Here is a 14,391-nt window from a genome sequence, read left to right as displayed (position 1 = left end):
TGCTTCGGAGTGCATGCATCTACCGGTGTGGTAGGAGGCACTGCAGCTGCTAATTTTGACACTTGCGCGCACACACACTCTGAGACATTTTCACACACACTGAGACATTTTCACACACCTACACATTGGTAATGATCTTATGAACTGCTCCATCATGGACTCCTTGGACTCTGCCTGTCTCGAGGGCTGTGTGTTGTGAACCACTGCGGCTTCACGCACCTTTTTATGATTGAGAGAATTCTGAGATTGTTGTATGCTCATTAATAACTTTGAACTGAATACTTCTTATGTGCACATGTAAATATTGTAAATACTTGTTGTCCTATATGTAATACAACTCACAATTGCACATGCAACCTTGACTGAAGTAGTGTTTATAAGTGCAGCGCTGCTTGTGTTCAGGAGTAACCGCTGTATTTCTGCTTTTCCACAAGTGCCACCTTTTGTCAGAGAGAGAATTTGCATTTTCTTTTAAGTTTGTTCATATAGCCTAACTTTACTTACATAACCATTAATTAGGCTCTTTATAATAATTTTTTGTCAAAACTGAACGGTAAAGTTGTTTAAATAGTATTTTTATTGTCATTGTACTGTTTAGAATGTTGCCAGACATTGGCGTTGTTTCAAAACAACTTTGCTACCGAAGCAACATGAGGAATTTCATTTTTCTTAATTTTTACTTATACTACAACCCTCCTCTATTCAGTCTGCATATTGCATATTAAATGGATTTCTGTCGCCTTATGTTAGATTTCTGATTAGTATAGATAATAATATAACTTCTGCCCTGTAACCTGTATCCTTATAATATTCTGGGGTACATAAAAATAAGTAAACTAGAGCAGTTTTATACACTACTAATATGTAACAATCAAAATGCTCTATATTTGAACTAAATATATTTGAAGCTCCACTTGTGTTTTGATGTTAAAGTAATCTAGAATAAATTCAGTAACTTATCTTTGATTTTTCCAGATCTGGTCCTGTGGGCGTCAGTATCACACAGTGATCACAGTTCACACCTGCAGTGAAGCCCCTCCCACAACAATTCACCAATAAATACTGGGAATATTCCCATCATCCTACAAGAGAAGGACAAACTCCAGGAGTAGCAGCTGAAATCTGTGTGACTGTTAAAGATGGAGTTTATTAAAGAGGAGATTGAAAACATGAGGGATCCAGAACCATCAGGAATAAAACATGAAGATACTGAGGAACAAATAGGTTGGTGTCCATTCTTGATTGTTCAATAATTCTGTGAATTAATGATGGATGGTAAATGATAGAGAAATGCATATAAATGTTCACAAACTTTTTATATAGTAGTTTTAATCATATTAACAAGGGTATGACAGATCTGATCTTTGAACATCAATGATCTTAAACTCATACAGACAGAAACCTGAAGTCTTGATTTCTGTTAAATGGTCACTTGAATTTTCACATTTATCCTCCATGAACAAATTCTGACTTACTTAATATGTTTATTTCAGAGCAAATGGAAGTGAGACACAAATTAAATGACCTAAAGAAACACTGTGACTTCAAAACTGAAGGAACAAAAGCCAAAAAGCTGCACTCCTGCTCTCAGTGTGGAAAGAGTTTCCCAAAAAAAGGAAACCTTAAGACACACATGAGAATTCACACTGGAGAGAAAACGTATACATGCACTCAGTGTGGAAAGAGTTTAAGTTGCAAAGGACACCTTAACAAGCACATGAGAATTCACACTGGAGAGAAACCGTATACATGCACTCAGTGTGGAAAGAGTTATGCTAGTGAATCGGGTCTCAAATATCATCTGCACATTCACTCTGGAGAAAAAACATTCAACTGTGATCAGTGTGGTAAAGATTTTATTTCATCATCACAACTAAATAAACATCTGAAAGTTCATTCAGATGAGAAGCCTTATGTGTGTTCTCTCTGTGGAAAGAGTTTTTCATGGCTGGAAAGTTGTAAAAAGCACCAGAAAACACATGATGAAGTGAGAGATCATGTGTGTTGTGACTGTGGGAAGAGCTTTACTGGAGCTACTGATCTGAAACGGCACCAAAGAATTCATACTGGAGAAAAACCTTACAAGTGCTCATATTGTGACAAGAGTTTCACTCAGTCTCCACACCTGAAATCACACGAGCGAGTTCATACTGGAGAGAAGCCGTACCACTGTACTCAGTGTGAGAAGAGTTTTAGACGTTCATCAGGCCTTTACACTCATGTGAAAAATTTCCATGTCAAATACAGTCAAGTAAATTCTCTGAGATAAAATGTGTTCATACTAAAAGCAGAGTATCGTCTAATTTTGTGAATTTGGTGAAAAGCTTTGAAAAGTAGAAAGATTTAAGATTTGAAGCTTCACCAGACAACAACTTTTACAGTGTAAATAAAGTCGTTGTTGTAGTTTTTTCCGGTCTGGATGGATTGTGTGCCTAGCAGGTCTTACATGAATTAGATATGTTCAATACCTTTACTTGAGGCGCTTTTCCACTGCATGGTACGACTCGGCTCGGCTCGCTTTACTTTGGCTTGGTTTGCTTATTCACTGATTATTACCGCTTCAAAGTGGATGTGATTATTATAGACTGATAAGTATAGTTGTGCAGCCACCTCGTCTGCTGACCACAATATAGCCATTTCTTTTTTCAAGTTGCGTACGACAGCCGTTTAACGGAAGTCGCTTAAAAAGTCGTGCTAACAAATGATACTGCGATGGCTGTTATGACTATTTAAATCTAGTGGGTTTGGTGTGTCGTGACGCAAATCCAACTCAGTCGGTAGTGACCAGCGACGGTAGTGATGATTCTCTGACCAAACAGTGATCTGCAGTGTTTACACGTCACATTTTAGTATCGGTATGGCTCGCTTGGAACCTCAAGGGTTCAGAAACAACTTGTCTTGAGCAATCTGTTTAATGAACACAGAGAATGAGTAATATAGTTTTAATCACATTAATGAATTGAAACATATCTTAATAATGTGATAAATATGTTTGGCATTCAGTTGTATTGTCAACCAAATGATCAGGTCTTACTACTGCAGTCATTTTTACAAATATAAGGATTTACAGGACAAACATTAGAATTTCATTTAAAAAAAAACATGCATTCTTTTCTATAGGAGAGAAAGAACTATCTAAACTTGTTAAATCATCTAAATCAGCAACATGTATTATGTTAGACTCTATACCGCCTAAGCTACTGAAAGAGATGCTTCTTCCAGAAGTCGAAGATCCTCTTCTTTTAAAAGCACAACTTGAATTAGTTATCTACAATCCAATTTCAAATCTCCCTTTTCTGTCAAAAATATTAGAATACTAGGCAGTATCCTCACAACTATGTTCCTTCTTAGAAAGAAATGGTCTCTGCGAGGATTTTCTAGTCAGGATTTAGACTACATCATGTACTGAGACTGCTCTCATTAGAGCTACAAATGACTCTTGTCATCCAATCGTGGTTGCATCTCTCTATTAGTATTACTGGACCCAAGCGCTGCTTTTGATATAGTCGACTACAACATTCTTTTGAATAGGCTCGAAAATTATGTTTGCAGTTGCATTGGCATGGTTCAAATATACTTAAACTATCACATACTTATCTGACCGTCATTCATTTATAGCAGTAAACAAAGAGGTGTCATATCGATCACAAGTTCAGTATGGAGTACCACAAGGCTCAGTACTAGGACCGTTGCTCTTCACCCTGTACATGCAACCCTTTGGAGATATCATTAGGAATTTTGGCGTTAGCTTTCACTGTTAAACTGATAATAGTCAGCTCTATATTTCTTCACAGCCTGACGAAACATACAAATTCACAAAACTTATGGAATGCATAGTTAATATAAAAAAATGGATGACGTGTAATTTCCTACTACTTAATTCTGAGGTTTACCCAAACAGAGGTTTTAATTACTGCACCAAAAATTTCAGCACTTAATAACCTAAAATACCGTTTTAACATGTTGGCTGTTTTATGTTGGCTGTTTTAAACATGTTGGCATGTTTTAACATTGATGGCTGCTCTGTCAAGTTTTTGTCTTCGGTTAGGAACCTGGCTGTGCTCTTTGGTAGCAATCTTTCATTTGAAAGGCACATTTCTAGCATTTGTATAACTGCATTTTTCCATCCTAAAATATATATCTAAATTATGACATATGCTCTCAATGTCAAATGCAGGCTAGGCTAAACTATTGTAATGCTCTACTGGGTGGTTGCCCTGCACGCTTAATAAACAAACTCCAGTTGGTCCAAAATGCAGCGGCTAGAGTTCTTACTAGAACCAGGAAGTATATTAGCCCGGTTCTGTCAACACTGCATTAGCTCCCTATACTTTTTAAAATCTTGCTGATTACTTATAAAGCCCTGAATGGTTTAGCTCCTCATTACTTAAGCAAAGTCTCATCTAATTATAGTCCATAACGTCCACTGAAATCTCAAAATGATGGCCAGTTGATAATACCTAAAATATCAAAATTGGGCGGGTAGTATATCCTTTTCTTTACCTTGACTTAAAGAGTTTCAAATGAGCAAACAGTCTCAATTCAATCTGTATTCAGTGTGGTAAAAAAAATTTTTTTTAAAAATCAGCAAATTCTGAAATAACACCTGAAAGTTTATGCAGATGAGAATTTTTTCTGCTGGACTCTAAACAGCACCAGAAAATACAGAATGTGAAAGAAATCATAGGTGTTTTGAACACAGCCAGGAAGCCAGATTAACCAGTTTACATTTGTTTGATTTTAAATGTCAGTCAGAAATGATTAGCCGCATGTCCACTCTCAAGTCACAAGGGCTCTTATTACCACGTCAAATTAGGTTATATCATAGTTCACATAAAAATAAACTAAAATATAAAACATGTCATGTACTTCTTCAATTGCATTTGCTCCCTTTTTATTTCTGGTCACAGGACTGCGCAAAACAACTCTTTCAGTATTTTAGTTGAAAACAGTGCACCTTTAAAAAAATATTGATAAATTATATGTGTTTATGTCACATTTCTTTAGTGAGAATTCACAGTCATTTCTATTAAGTTTCCACTAAAATAATTAATTTAGTGTAATAGATCTCTCTCCCATATCTCACTATACTGTTACTGTTTCCTGTCACACTATGCAGAAATGCCATAAAATATCAAAATGCCCCCAGAAATTCAAGATATAGGTGCAAAAAAAAAATCTCTGTAATGAGTTTTTCCTCTGTTTCTTTTATTATGTAGGATCAATATGGGAATCAATATTTTCCTGCATATGGGCGCAAATATGAATTTGAAACGTGAAAATGTGAATCGTTTCAAAAACAAGTTATGTGTAACTTTAATTTTAACCAAAGTAAAAGTCTGTTAACGAAAATAGATCTTTTTCGAGATATTGATAAAACAGCATTAGGTGACTAGACTTTCGAAGACATGTTTGATGATAGTGTAGGCCTATTTGTTTCGTTACAGTGCGGATATGTGATTTATTTAAGAATATGCGGCCCCTTTAAGACATATGACACCGTGCGCACTGAGGATGCGCAGAAGAGAGAAACGCGAGAGACGAGATGAGTCGAGTGCCGAAAAACCATGGTCTGTTGTTGCTCTCTGGCTGAAACTTTAAATAGTTGAAGCTTAAAGTGTTGCCAACTTGGGATTTCACCACATTTGGCAATTTTTTCATTTCTGCTGCGACTTTTAATAACGTTTTTTTTTTTTGACGAGGAGCTATTCTGGCTACATTTTAAAAGAGAGAGAGAGAGAGAGGGGGGAGAAGTTTATTTGTGTGCGTTTGCGTTTTAGCGTCTTTGTTTCCCTAGCGACGGAGTGTGAATGCGCTGCAAACACGCGCCGCGTCGTGTAAGTTAGTTAAACGCAAGAGGCTCTCCTAATATATGGCTGAATGGGAAAATGTATAAGTGGTTCTTTCCAGGTAGTACCTAATGATGAATATATAAACGAATACCCCAGACATCATCAGAAGCCGGTATGTATGATATTGGTTTTTAATTTGGATAATCTATAATATTTCATACTTTAGAGCTTGGTATACAGATAATAAAAGACGACAAGACTGATAATTAATTAATAATTTCAATGTTATTAGCTTATTTGTATTCACTATAAATAATCCTAGTCATATGCAATTTGTGACTTTTTTAAATGGGAGTTTAAAAAAGAGTTGATTTACAGAGTGACTATAATGCGCACAGACAGAACAGGGGTTCCTTAGAAATAAACAAAAAATCTAATGTAAAATAACATAAAATAAAATGTTCTGTTTCAAGTTCACATAGCTTATGCTTTATTGTTGAGCTGTCAAGTGTGTTGAAAAAAATCAGTTCAAGAACTCTGCCATTAGTGTTGGGGGAGGGGGTGTTAAAACAAGTATTTCAGTATAAATTCAGTAACTTCTTTTTGAATTTGGCAGATCTGATGACCCTCCCACAACAATTCACCAATAAATACTGGGAATATTCCCATCATCCTACAAGAGAAGGACAAACTCCAGGAGTAGCAGCTGAAATCTGTGTGACTGTTAAAGATGGAGTTTATTAAAGTGGAGATTGAAGACATGAGTGATCCAGAACCATCTAGAATAAAACATGAAGATACTGAGGAACAAATAGGTTAGTGTCCATTCTTGATTCTTCATTGTTTACTGCTTTAGTAGCTGTGAAATAAAAAGCAGTACCTATATGGATGATACATGAATACAGGATACAGGAATGGATCTAAATCATAACCTTGTTTCTAGCATTTTTTTATCTAAATTTTAATCATATTAACATCATATTAAATCAAATTAAGTGAATGACATAACTAACCTTTTTCACATTAAAGGTATAGTTCACCCAAAAATTAAAATTACCTTATGATTTACTCACCCTCAAGCCACCCCTAGGTGTATGACATTCTTCTTCCAGACGAATACAATCGGAGTTATATTAAAAAATGTCCTGGCTCTTCCAAGCTTGATAATGGCAGTGAATGGCCGTTTGTTGTGCATCCATCCATGATAAAAGTGCTCCACAGGCTCTGCGGTGTTAATAAAGGCCTTCTGAAGTGAAGCGATGCATTTGTGTACGAAAAATATCCATATTTAAAACTTTATTGACTAAAATAACTAGCTTCCGGCAGAAGCTAAAGCTAAGTCTTAAAGGGATAGTTCACTTTGAAATTAAATTTTGGTATGTTTTAGCTTACCTCAAGGGCATCCAAGATGTAGGTGTCTTTTTTTCCGCAGTAGTTTCAATTTTGATATTTTTAGGTCAAACCGTTCTTGTCTGACAGTCATATCATGCAGGTCTATGGTCACTGTCTCAAAGAGCATGCACAGAGTCTAAATTAAAACAATTCCCCATCGTCCAAATTAAACAATTCCCCATCGTAAGTACACATTGATGGCCTAAGACACGAAACAAGCGGTTTGTGTGAGAAAACGAACAGTATTTATATCGTTGTTACCTCTTGAACACAGCCGCGTCCAAATGATCTGAGGGCGCGGGCGGGTATAGATATATACACTAGACGTCGCCTTGGCTACTGCAGTTCATTGGAACAAAACCGTAGCCAAGGCGACATCTAGTGTATATATCTATACCCGCCCGCGCCCTCAGATCATTTGGACGCGGCTGTGTTCAAGAGGTAACAACGATATAAATACTGTTCGTTTTCTCACACAAACCGCTCGTTTCGTGTCTTAGGCCATCAATGTGTACTTACGATAGACCTGCATGAAATGACTGACAGACAAGAACGGTCATATCAAAATTGAAACTACTGCGGAAAAAAAGACACCTACATCTTGGATGCCCTTGAGGTAAGCTAAAACATACCAAAATTTTATTTCAAAGTGAACTATCCCTTTAAGGGGGTCGCACACCGTCAAATCGAATTGTGAGGTGCCTAGAGATTCCCATCCCTACTTCACAACAGAAACGGCCATTCATTGCCATCATAAAGCTTGGAAGAGCCAGGACACTTTTTAATATAACTCCGATTGAATTCATCTGAAAGAAGAAAGTCATATACACCTAGGATGACTTGAGGGTGAGTAAATCATGGACTAATTAAAATTTTTGGGTGAACTATCCCCTAAAGGTCTGATATTGTATACTAACAGTAACCTGGGGGGTTTTCCAGAAAGCAAGGTTATCTTACCATCAAAGATACCCTGAACTCTCAGTCGATTAACCCAAATCTTGCTTACTCGAAGTATGCTGGCTACAAAAACGCGTCCGGGAGTAAATTCGGCCAATCTAGAGTGTGTTCAGGGTTAACACACAAGACATTCTCAACAGAGCGACGAATTGACGAGTCACCATGAAACAGACGCTAGGAAAAAGTGTGCCATACTACAACTTTATTCTTCTTTTGTTTAATGGCTTTATACATACTTTGTGCACATCACCACCTATTTAGTGGTTGCACAATTAATTTTCAGTCTTTTCGTTTAATAATCTTTAATCAATGTGAATAAGAAATATTGTTTATTTGATGCTAATTCTATTATAAAAAGAAAGACTTGTTAAACTAAACAACAGGCTGTGCTTGCAAAGATAACATGGCTGTAAAAGTTTAGTCATTTTGCCGCCACATTGCTTAAAAGGTAAGATATATGTCATATACTGTATGTTTATTTATTATAGAAATACACTGTAGAATAGAAAACATCCTGTTGCAAAAATAAAAACATCTGAGTGCAGAAAAATGATGTGTGAAATGCGAATTGTATATATGTTTATTTTTTATATCATGTAAAAATTAAGAGACCACTGCAAAATTAGCAGTTTCCTTGGATTTATTATATATGTATCTGTTTATATTGAACGTTTTTGATAAATTTTACAAACTATTGGCAACATTTCTTCCAAATTTCAAATAAAAATATTGTAATTAAGAGCATTTTTTTTCAGAAAATGACAACTAGTCAAAATAAAGAAAAAATATGCCATGTTTTCAGACCTCGAAAATGCAAAGAAAACTAGTTTATATTCATTTTTAAAAATCGCAATACTTATGTTTTAATTTGGGAAGAGTTCAGACTTTATGCCACTCCTGGTGGAAAAATTAAAGCAGCTTGGCTTTATGTAATGGCTGGTGACCCTCCATCTTCCTCTTGATCACATTCCAGAGGTTTTCAGTGGGGATCAGATCTGAGATTGTGATGGCCATGACAGGGTCTTGATCTGGTGGTCCTCAATCCACACTTTGATTGGCCTGGCCTGTTTAGTCTATAGGTATGCACGTTTGAATATATGTGCGCAGGTGTGTAGTCTTTCTTGACAAATTGACCTCAAAAAATTACTTGTCTGGCCTTAAAAATGTATAATACAGAATTATTTATCGCTTCCGCATAGCCATGTGAACTGGAATCATTTTGACAACGTTTTATCTGTACAGAGGTAAAGGGAAGGGAAGGAGGCCTTCACAGGGTAGAGACTAGTTGACATTTCAGGACTGCGTTGTCGTCGCATCCAGGCGCAGGTCCTTCATCAGATCTGGATACGGCCTGGTTCCGGCGGACTGTGGTAAACCTCAGGGTAAACAGAGAGACTAATATTAGCGTAGATGCCATTCTTCTTATGATGTAACGAGTATATCAGGATTTATGGGAAGTGTTCCCGGTTCCGGCTGACCTAATCTATGCAGCCTAACATTGAATTATAGAAGTTGATAATGTATTATGTGAATGCTAGGTCAAAGAGATGTGTTTTTAGTCTAGCTTTGAACTGACAGAGTGTGTCTGCTTCCCGGACAATGTTAGGAAGACTGTTCCAAAGTTTTGGTGCTAAATAGGAGAAGGATCTACCGCCAGTAGTCGATTTTGATATTCTAGGTGTTATCAACTGGCCAGAATTTTGAGATCGCAATAGACGTGAAGGACTATAATGCGTTAAGAGCTCGCTCAAGTACTGCAGAGCTAAACCATTTAGTGCTTTTGTAAGTAATCAGCAATATTTGAAAATTTATATGATGTTTAATAGGGAGCCAAGGCAGTGTTGACAGAACCGGGCTAATATGGTCATACTTGACATGGTATGACTGTGGTGTGGATTCTGCTATTCTTTTATATTTAGAATGATTTTTAGAAATATATCTTTATCGTTCTTGGTGTGAACGGGCCTTTAGAGTTGGGGAACATTGTCAAAAGCAGATTGAAGCTATTTTTCTTTCAGGATAATCTTGTACATGGCTAGAGTTATGCATCCTTCGCAAAGACGTATCTGCCCAATTTTAGCCTTACTGAAGTACCACCAGATCATCACCAATCCTCCACCAAATTACACAGTGGGTACGAGAGTGTGGCTTGTAGGTCTTTCCAGGTCTCTGTCTAACCATCAGAGGACCAGGTGCTGGGCAACCAGCCATTAAAAAAAAACAAGGCGCTTTAAATGTTTTGCCAGGAGTGGCATAAAGATAAAGTCGCCCAACAGCAATGTGACCGACTGATGCTGAAGCTGTGATTGGAAATCAGGGTTATTCCACCTAATATTGATTTCTGAACTCTTCCTAAGTTAAAACATAAGTATTGCGTCATTTAAAAAGGATTTTCGAGGTCTAAAAACATGGCTTTTTTCATTATTTTGACCAGTTGTCATTTTCTGCAAACAAATGACAATATTTTCATTTGAAATTTGGAGGAAATGTTGTCAGTAGTTTGTAGAATGAATCAGAAATGTTCATTTTACTCAAACAAATACAGGTATATAAGTACATTTAAATGCAAGTAATAAATCCAGAGAAACTACTAATTTTGCAGTGGACTTAATTGCTTAATAAACTGTAATAAAAATTTCCTTGTATAAAATAAACATTACATTGTTTTAATAGTACTTTATATATTGATATAACTATAATATTGTGCACAATCTGTCATGTCCACTGGAGCCTCATCAGGTTATGTTCAGAGAGTAAGTTACATATGGCTACTTACGGTAAAGGTTTCCTCTGTTTTTGGAACCGAAAGTTGGAAGGTTATACACTTACTTACCCTTAAACATACCCAGGTATGTCACATAACTTGCTTTCTGGAATACACCCCTGATCTCTTGTTGTCTTTTAGTTAGTAATGTTAACTTGAATTTTCACATTTACTTTACTTGAACTGTATATGTTTATTTTAGACCAGATCGAAGTGATGGAGCAAAAACACAAACTGAGTGAAGTGGAGGAGAAACATGACTTCAAAACTCAAGGAAAAAAAGCCAAAAAGCTGCACACCTGCTCACAGTGTGGAAAGAGTTTCCAAAATGATCGAAACCTTAACAGACACATGATAATTCACACTGGAGAGAAACCGTATACATGCACTCAGTGTGGAAAGAGTTATGCTGGTGAATCAGGTCTCAAATATCATCTACGCATTCACTCTGGAGAAAAACCATTTAACTGTGATCAGTGTGGAAAATATTTTATTTCATCATCAAATTTAAAAACACACCTGAAACTTCATACAGATGAGAGGCCTTATGTGTGTTCTCTCTGTGGAAAGAGTTATTCAAGGCTGGATCATTTTAAACTGCACCAAAAAGCACACAGTGATGTAAAAGATCATGTGTGTTTGGACTGTGGGAAGGGCTTTACAACACCTGACAATCTGAAACAGCACCAAAGAATTCATACTGGAGAAAAACCTTACAAGTGCTCATATTGTGACAAGAGATTCACTCTATCTGGAAACCTGAAATCACACGAGCGAGTTCATACTGGAGAGAAGCCGTACGACTGTACTGAGTGTGAGAAGAGTTTTAGACATTTATCAAGCCTTCACGCTCATTTGAAAAAATATATATATAAAAAAATACATTAAAGTAAATTCTGTGAGATTAAATACTTAAAAAGTCCTAAAAGCACAGGGATGGGGAATGTCCGTCCAGGAGGGCTGCTGACCTGCAGAGTTTAGCTCAGACCCTGAAAAAACCCTCATTCTGTATTTCCTCAGTCTGCAGCCTTAGGGGCTGTTTACACGACACCGTTTTTAACTAAAACCATAAAACTTTTTATGCGTTTTGGCCGTTCATTTACATGACAGCGGGGTTTTGGGTGCCTGAAAACTCAAACTTTTGAAAACGGGTTTCAGAGTGCAAGTTTTTAAAAACGGTCTCCATGTAAATGACAAAAACACGAATCTCTGAAGACGATGACGTCACGCACATGCGTATTACGTATTCAATCTAAAGTGTTTCATCGCCATCTAATGGTCTGCCAGCAGAATTCAGGGTTTTTAGTCGTTTTCGCGGATCCATGTGATTGGGGGATCGTTTTGACAATGGTGTCATCTGTACGCGGGAAACTCAAAGGAAAAACTAAATTTTAAGCATATCGTTGTCGTGTAAACAACGTGATCCTGAAGACATTGATTAGCTTGTTCTGGGGCCGGTTTCACAAAAATAGACTTTGACTATGGCTTAGATAACCCCAGCTGCTCCCGACGAGCTGGATGGCGCCTTGCATGGCTGACACCGCCGTCGGTGTGTGAATGAGTGAGTGAATGGGTGAATGTGAGGCTATATGTACAGCGCTTTGGTGGCCATAGGTCTGTGAAAGCGCTATATAAATGCAGTCCATTTACCATTTACCATTTAGATATAGTAGATAGTCAGACTTCAGATAGACATCTAAATCAGACCGTGGCACAAAGCACTTAAGACTCTGACTATCTTAAGTAGGACTACACTGCAATGCATTCTGGGTAAAATAAGACACTTTTCAAAACAAAAAACATGGCGGATCGAGTAAGCGCATTCAATCGCTCAGTGCAGTTTACCCCAGCGGAAAATATGCGTTTGTTGGAGGAGTATAAATGACGGGGTATGTTTTTATGTTTCCACTGTTCGATCGCGCCCGCGCCTCTCTCTCTCTGACACACACATTCCAGCATTGCAATCTTGACATCGCAGCCTGTTATTATGCAGCATTCACACCAAACGCGAATAGAGCGTCAAATTCGCGTCTATCGCATCTAGTTCGACGCTTGAACATTTTGAATCCATTCGCGCGTCCAAGGCGAATAGGACGCGCGTATAAAGCGAGCGTTTGAAGTGAAATAGACGGGCGTTCAGAGCTATGACTCCACTATGACTCTACTACCCCCGGTTGCGTGAGCGGTGTATTGCATTTCACGCATCGCCCGTGACGCTTGCGTCTGCTTGCGTCCACTTTAGACTATGAAAGGGAGCGCGTTGATCGTTGCTCGCGTTGACTATGTAACGGCCCTAACAGTTACAAGAGCATTTTACTTGGGAATGTAGTAACAAGAAGAAATGTTTAAATTATGAGCCATTTTCCCTTTTCTTTTGGCTGTTTGTAATGTAACTGATTGTTACTGCTGGTTGCCAAGGTAACATAGAGTCTTAGACCTAAATTAGCCTGGGGGTAAGGTGTCTAATTTTTTTGGTCTAAATTAAGTCAGGCTTTATTTTTGTGAAACAGTCTAACTTGCATTAGACTAGTCTATGAGCAAATTTTAGACTTGTCTAACACTATAGACCGGTCTAAAATAGCTTTGTGAAACCGGACCCAGGTGTGTTTGAGGGTCGCTGGCTCCGGCGCCCTTGCTAAATCATTTCAGTATGACCTAAACAACGTCTGTGCCAAATTTGGTGCTTTTAGATGAATTTGCACGAAATGACCTATTTATGAGCTTAAGGCCCCCTACTATTTCTGTCAACCTTTAACGCATCCAGTTCTCGCTGATGTGACATTACAGTCTGCGCCTGAATCTAACTTTACAATGAGCTTCTGGTTGTTTACCTTGAGGGTTTCATTCCACTGTTCTACTCCAGTTTGCAGTTCTTTCTTTTTCACTTCATCGTTGATTTGATACAGTTCAGTCTCCTTCATCTCAATGGTTCCAAGAAACATTTTGTGCGTGAGTCATGCATATCTGTCCGTATGCAGGGCTCTTTTTTTTTGGTTCGTGTTTGTATCCTCATCTTGTGCATTCTCTTAGTGACTTCTTTGGCTGAAAAAAAAAAATATTTTTCATTTCTCACATTCTTCTGCTTGTGAATTTTGTGTACAGGAATTTCAGTTTCTTCTTGCAGTGATTTTAATTGGTTTTGACTCACTTTACTGTCACAGCAAATCTCCACTGATCTACGTAGGGTAGACCTACATTTGTAATACCACAAACAATTTGGTCCCTTATCAGTGACTCAGTAAGTCTCCAAATTCACAATCCTTCACTTTATTTTTTAAGTCTGTCACACAAGCATCAATCGACTCTGTTTGGCCTTGTGCTCTAATAAAGAACAAATGTCTCAGGTATGTCAGGTTTTTTCGTGGTTCGCAGTATTTGGCAGCTCTTTTAATGTCTTGAAGTCGTCAACATCATCATCAAATGTAAGCGTGTTGAATACCTTGATTGCATCGTCTCCTGCGACGTGCAGAAAAGTGTCTCACTTCA

At 37.6% G+C, this 14,391-nt stretch overlaps 1 protein-coding gene across 2 annotated transcripts in view; it reads left to right on the top strand.

The window, feature by feature from the left end:
• LOC307167596 (uncharacterized protein) overlaps nt 1–14,391 on the top strand; it is a 167,727-nt gene that overhangs the window by 71,839 nt on the left and 81,497 nt on the right. For both annotated transcript variants that reach the window (XM_079886821.1, XM_079886822.1), the window contains exon 2: nt 976–1,224. In XM_079886821.1, coding sequence (XP_079742947.1) covers nt 1,140–1,224 — 85 coding nt within the window. In that variant the 5' untranslated portion in view covers nt 976–1,139. The remainder of the gene's footprint in view (nt 1–975; nt 1,225–14,391) is intronic.

This window comes from Squalius cephalus, assembly GCF_949319135.1.
Source record: "Squalius cephalus genome assembly, chromosome: 11".
NCBI lineage: Eukaryota > Metazoa > Chordata > Actinopteri > Cypriniformes > Leuciscidae > Squalius > Squalius cephalus.
Note: the sequence above shows the minus strand (reverse complement) of the source record. Positions and strands in the feature narration are given on the sequence as shown.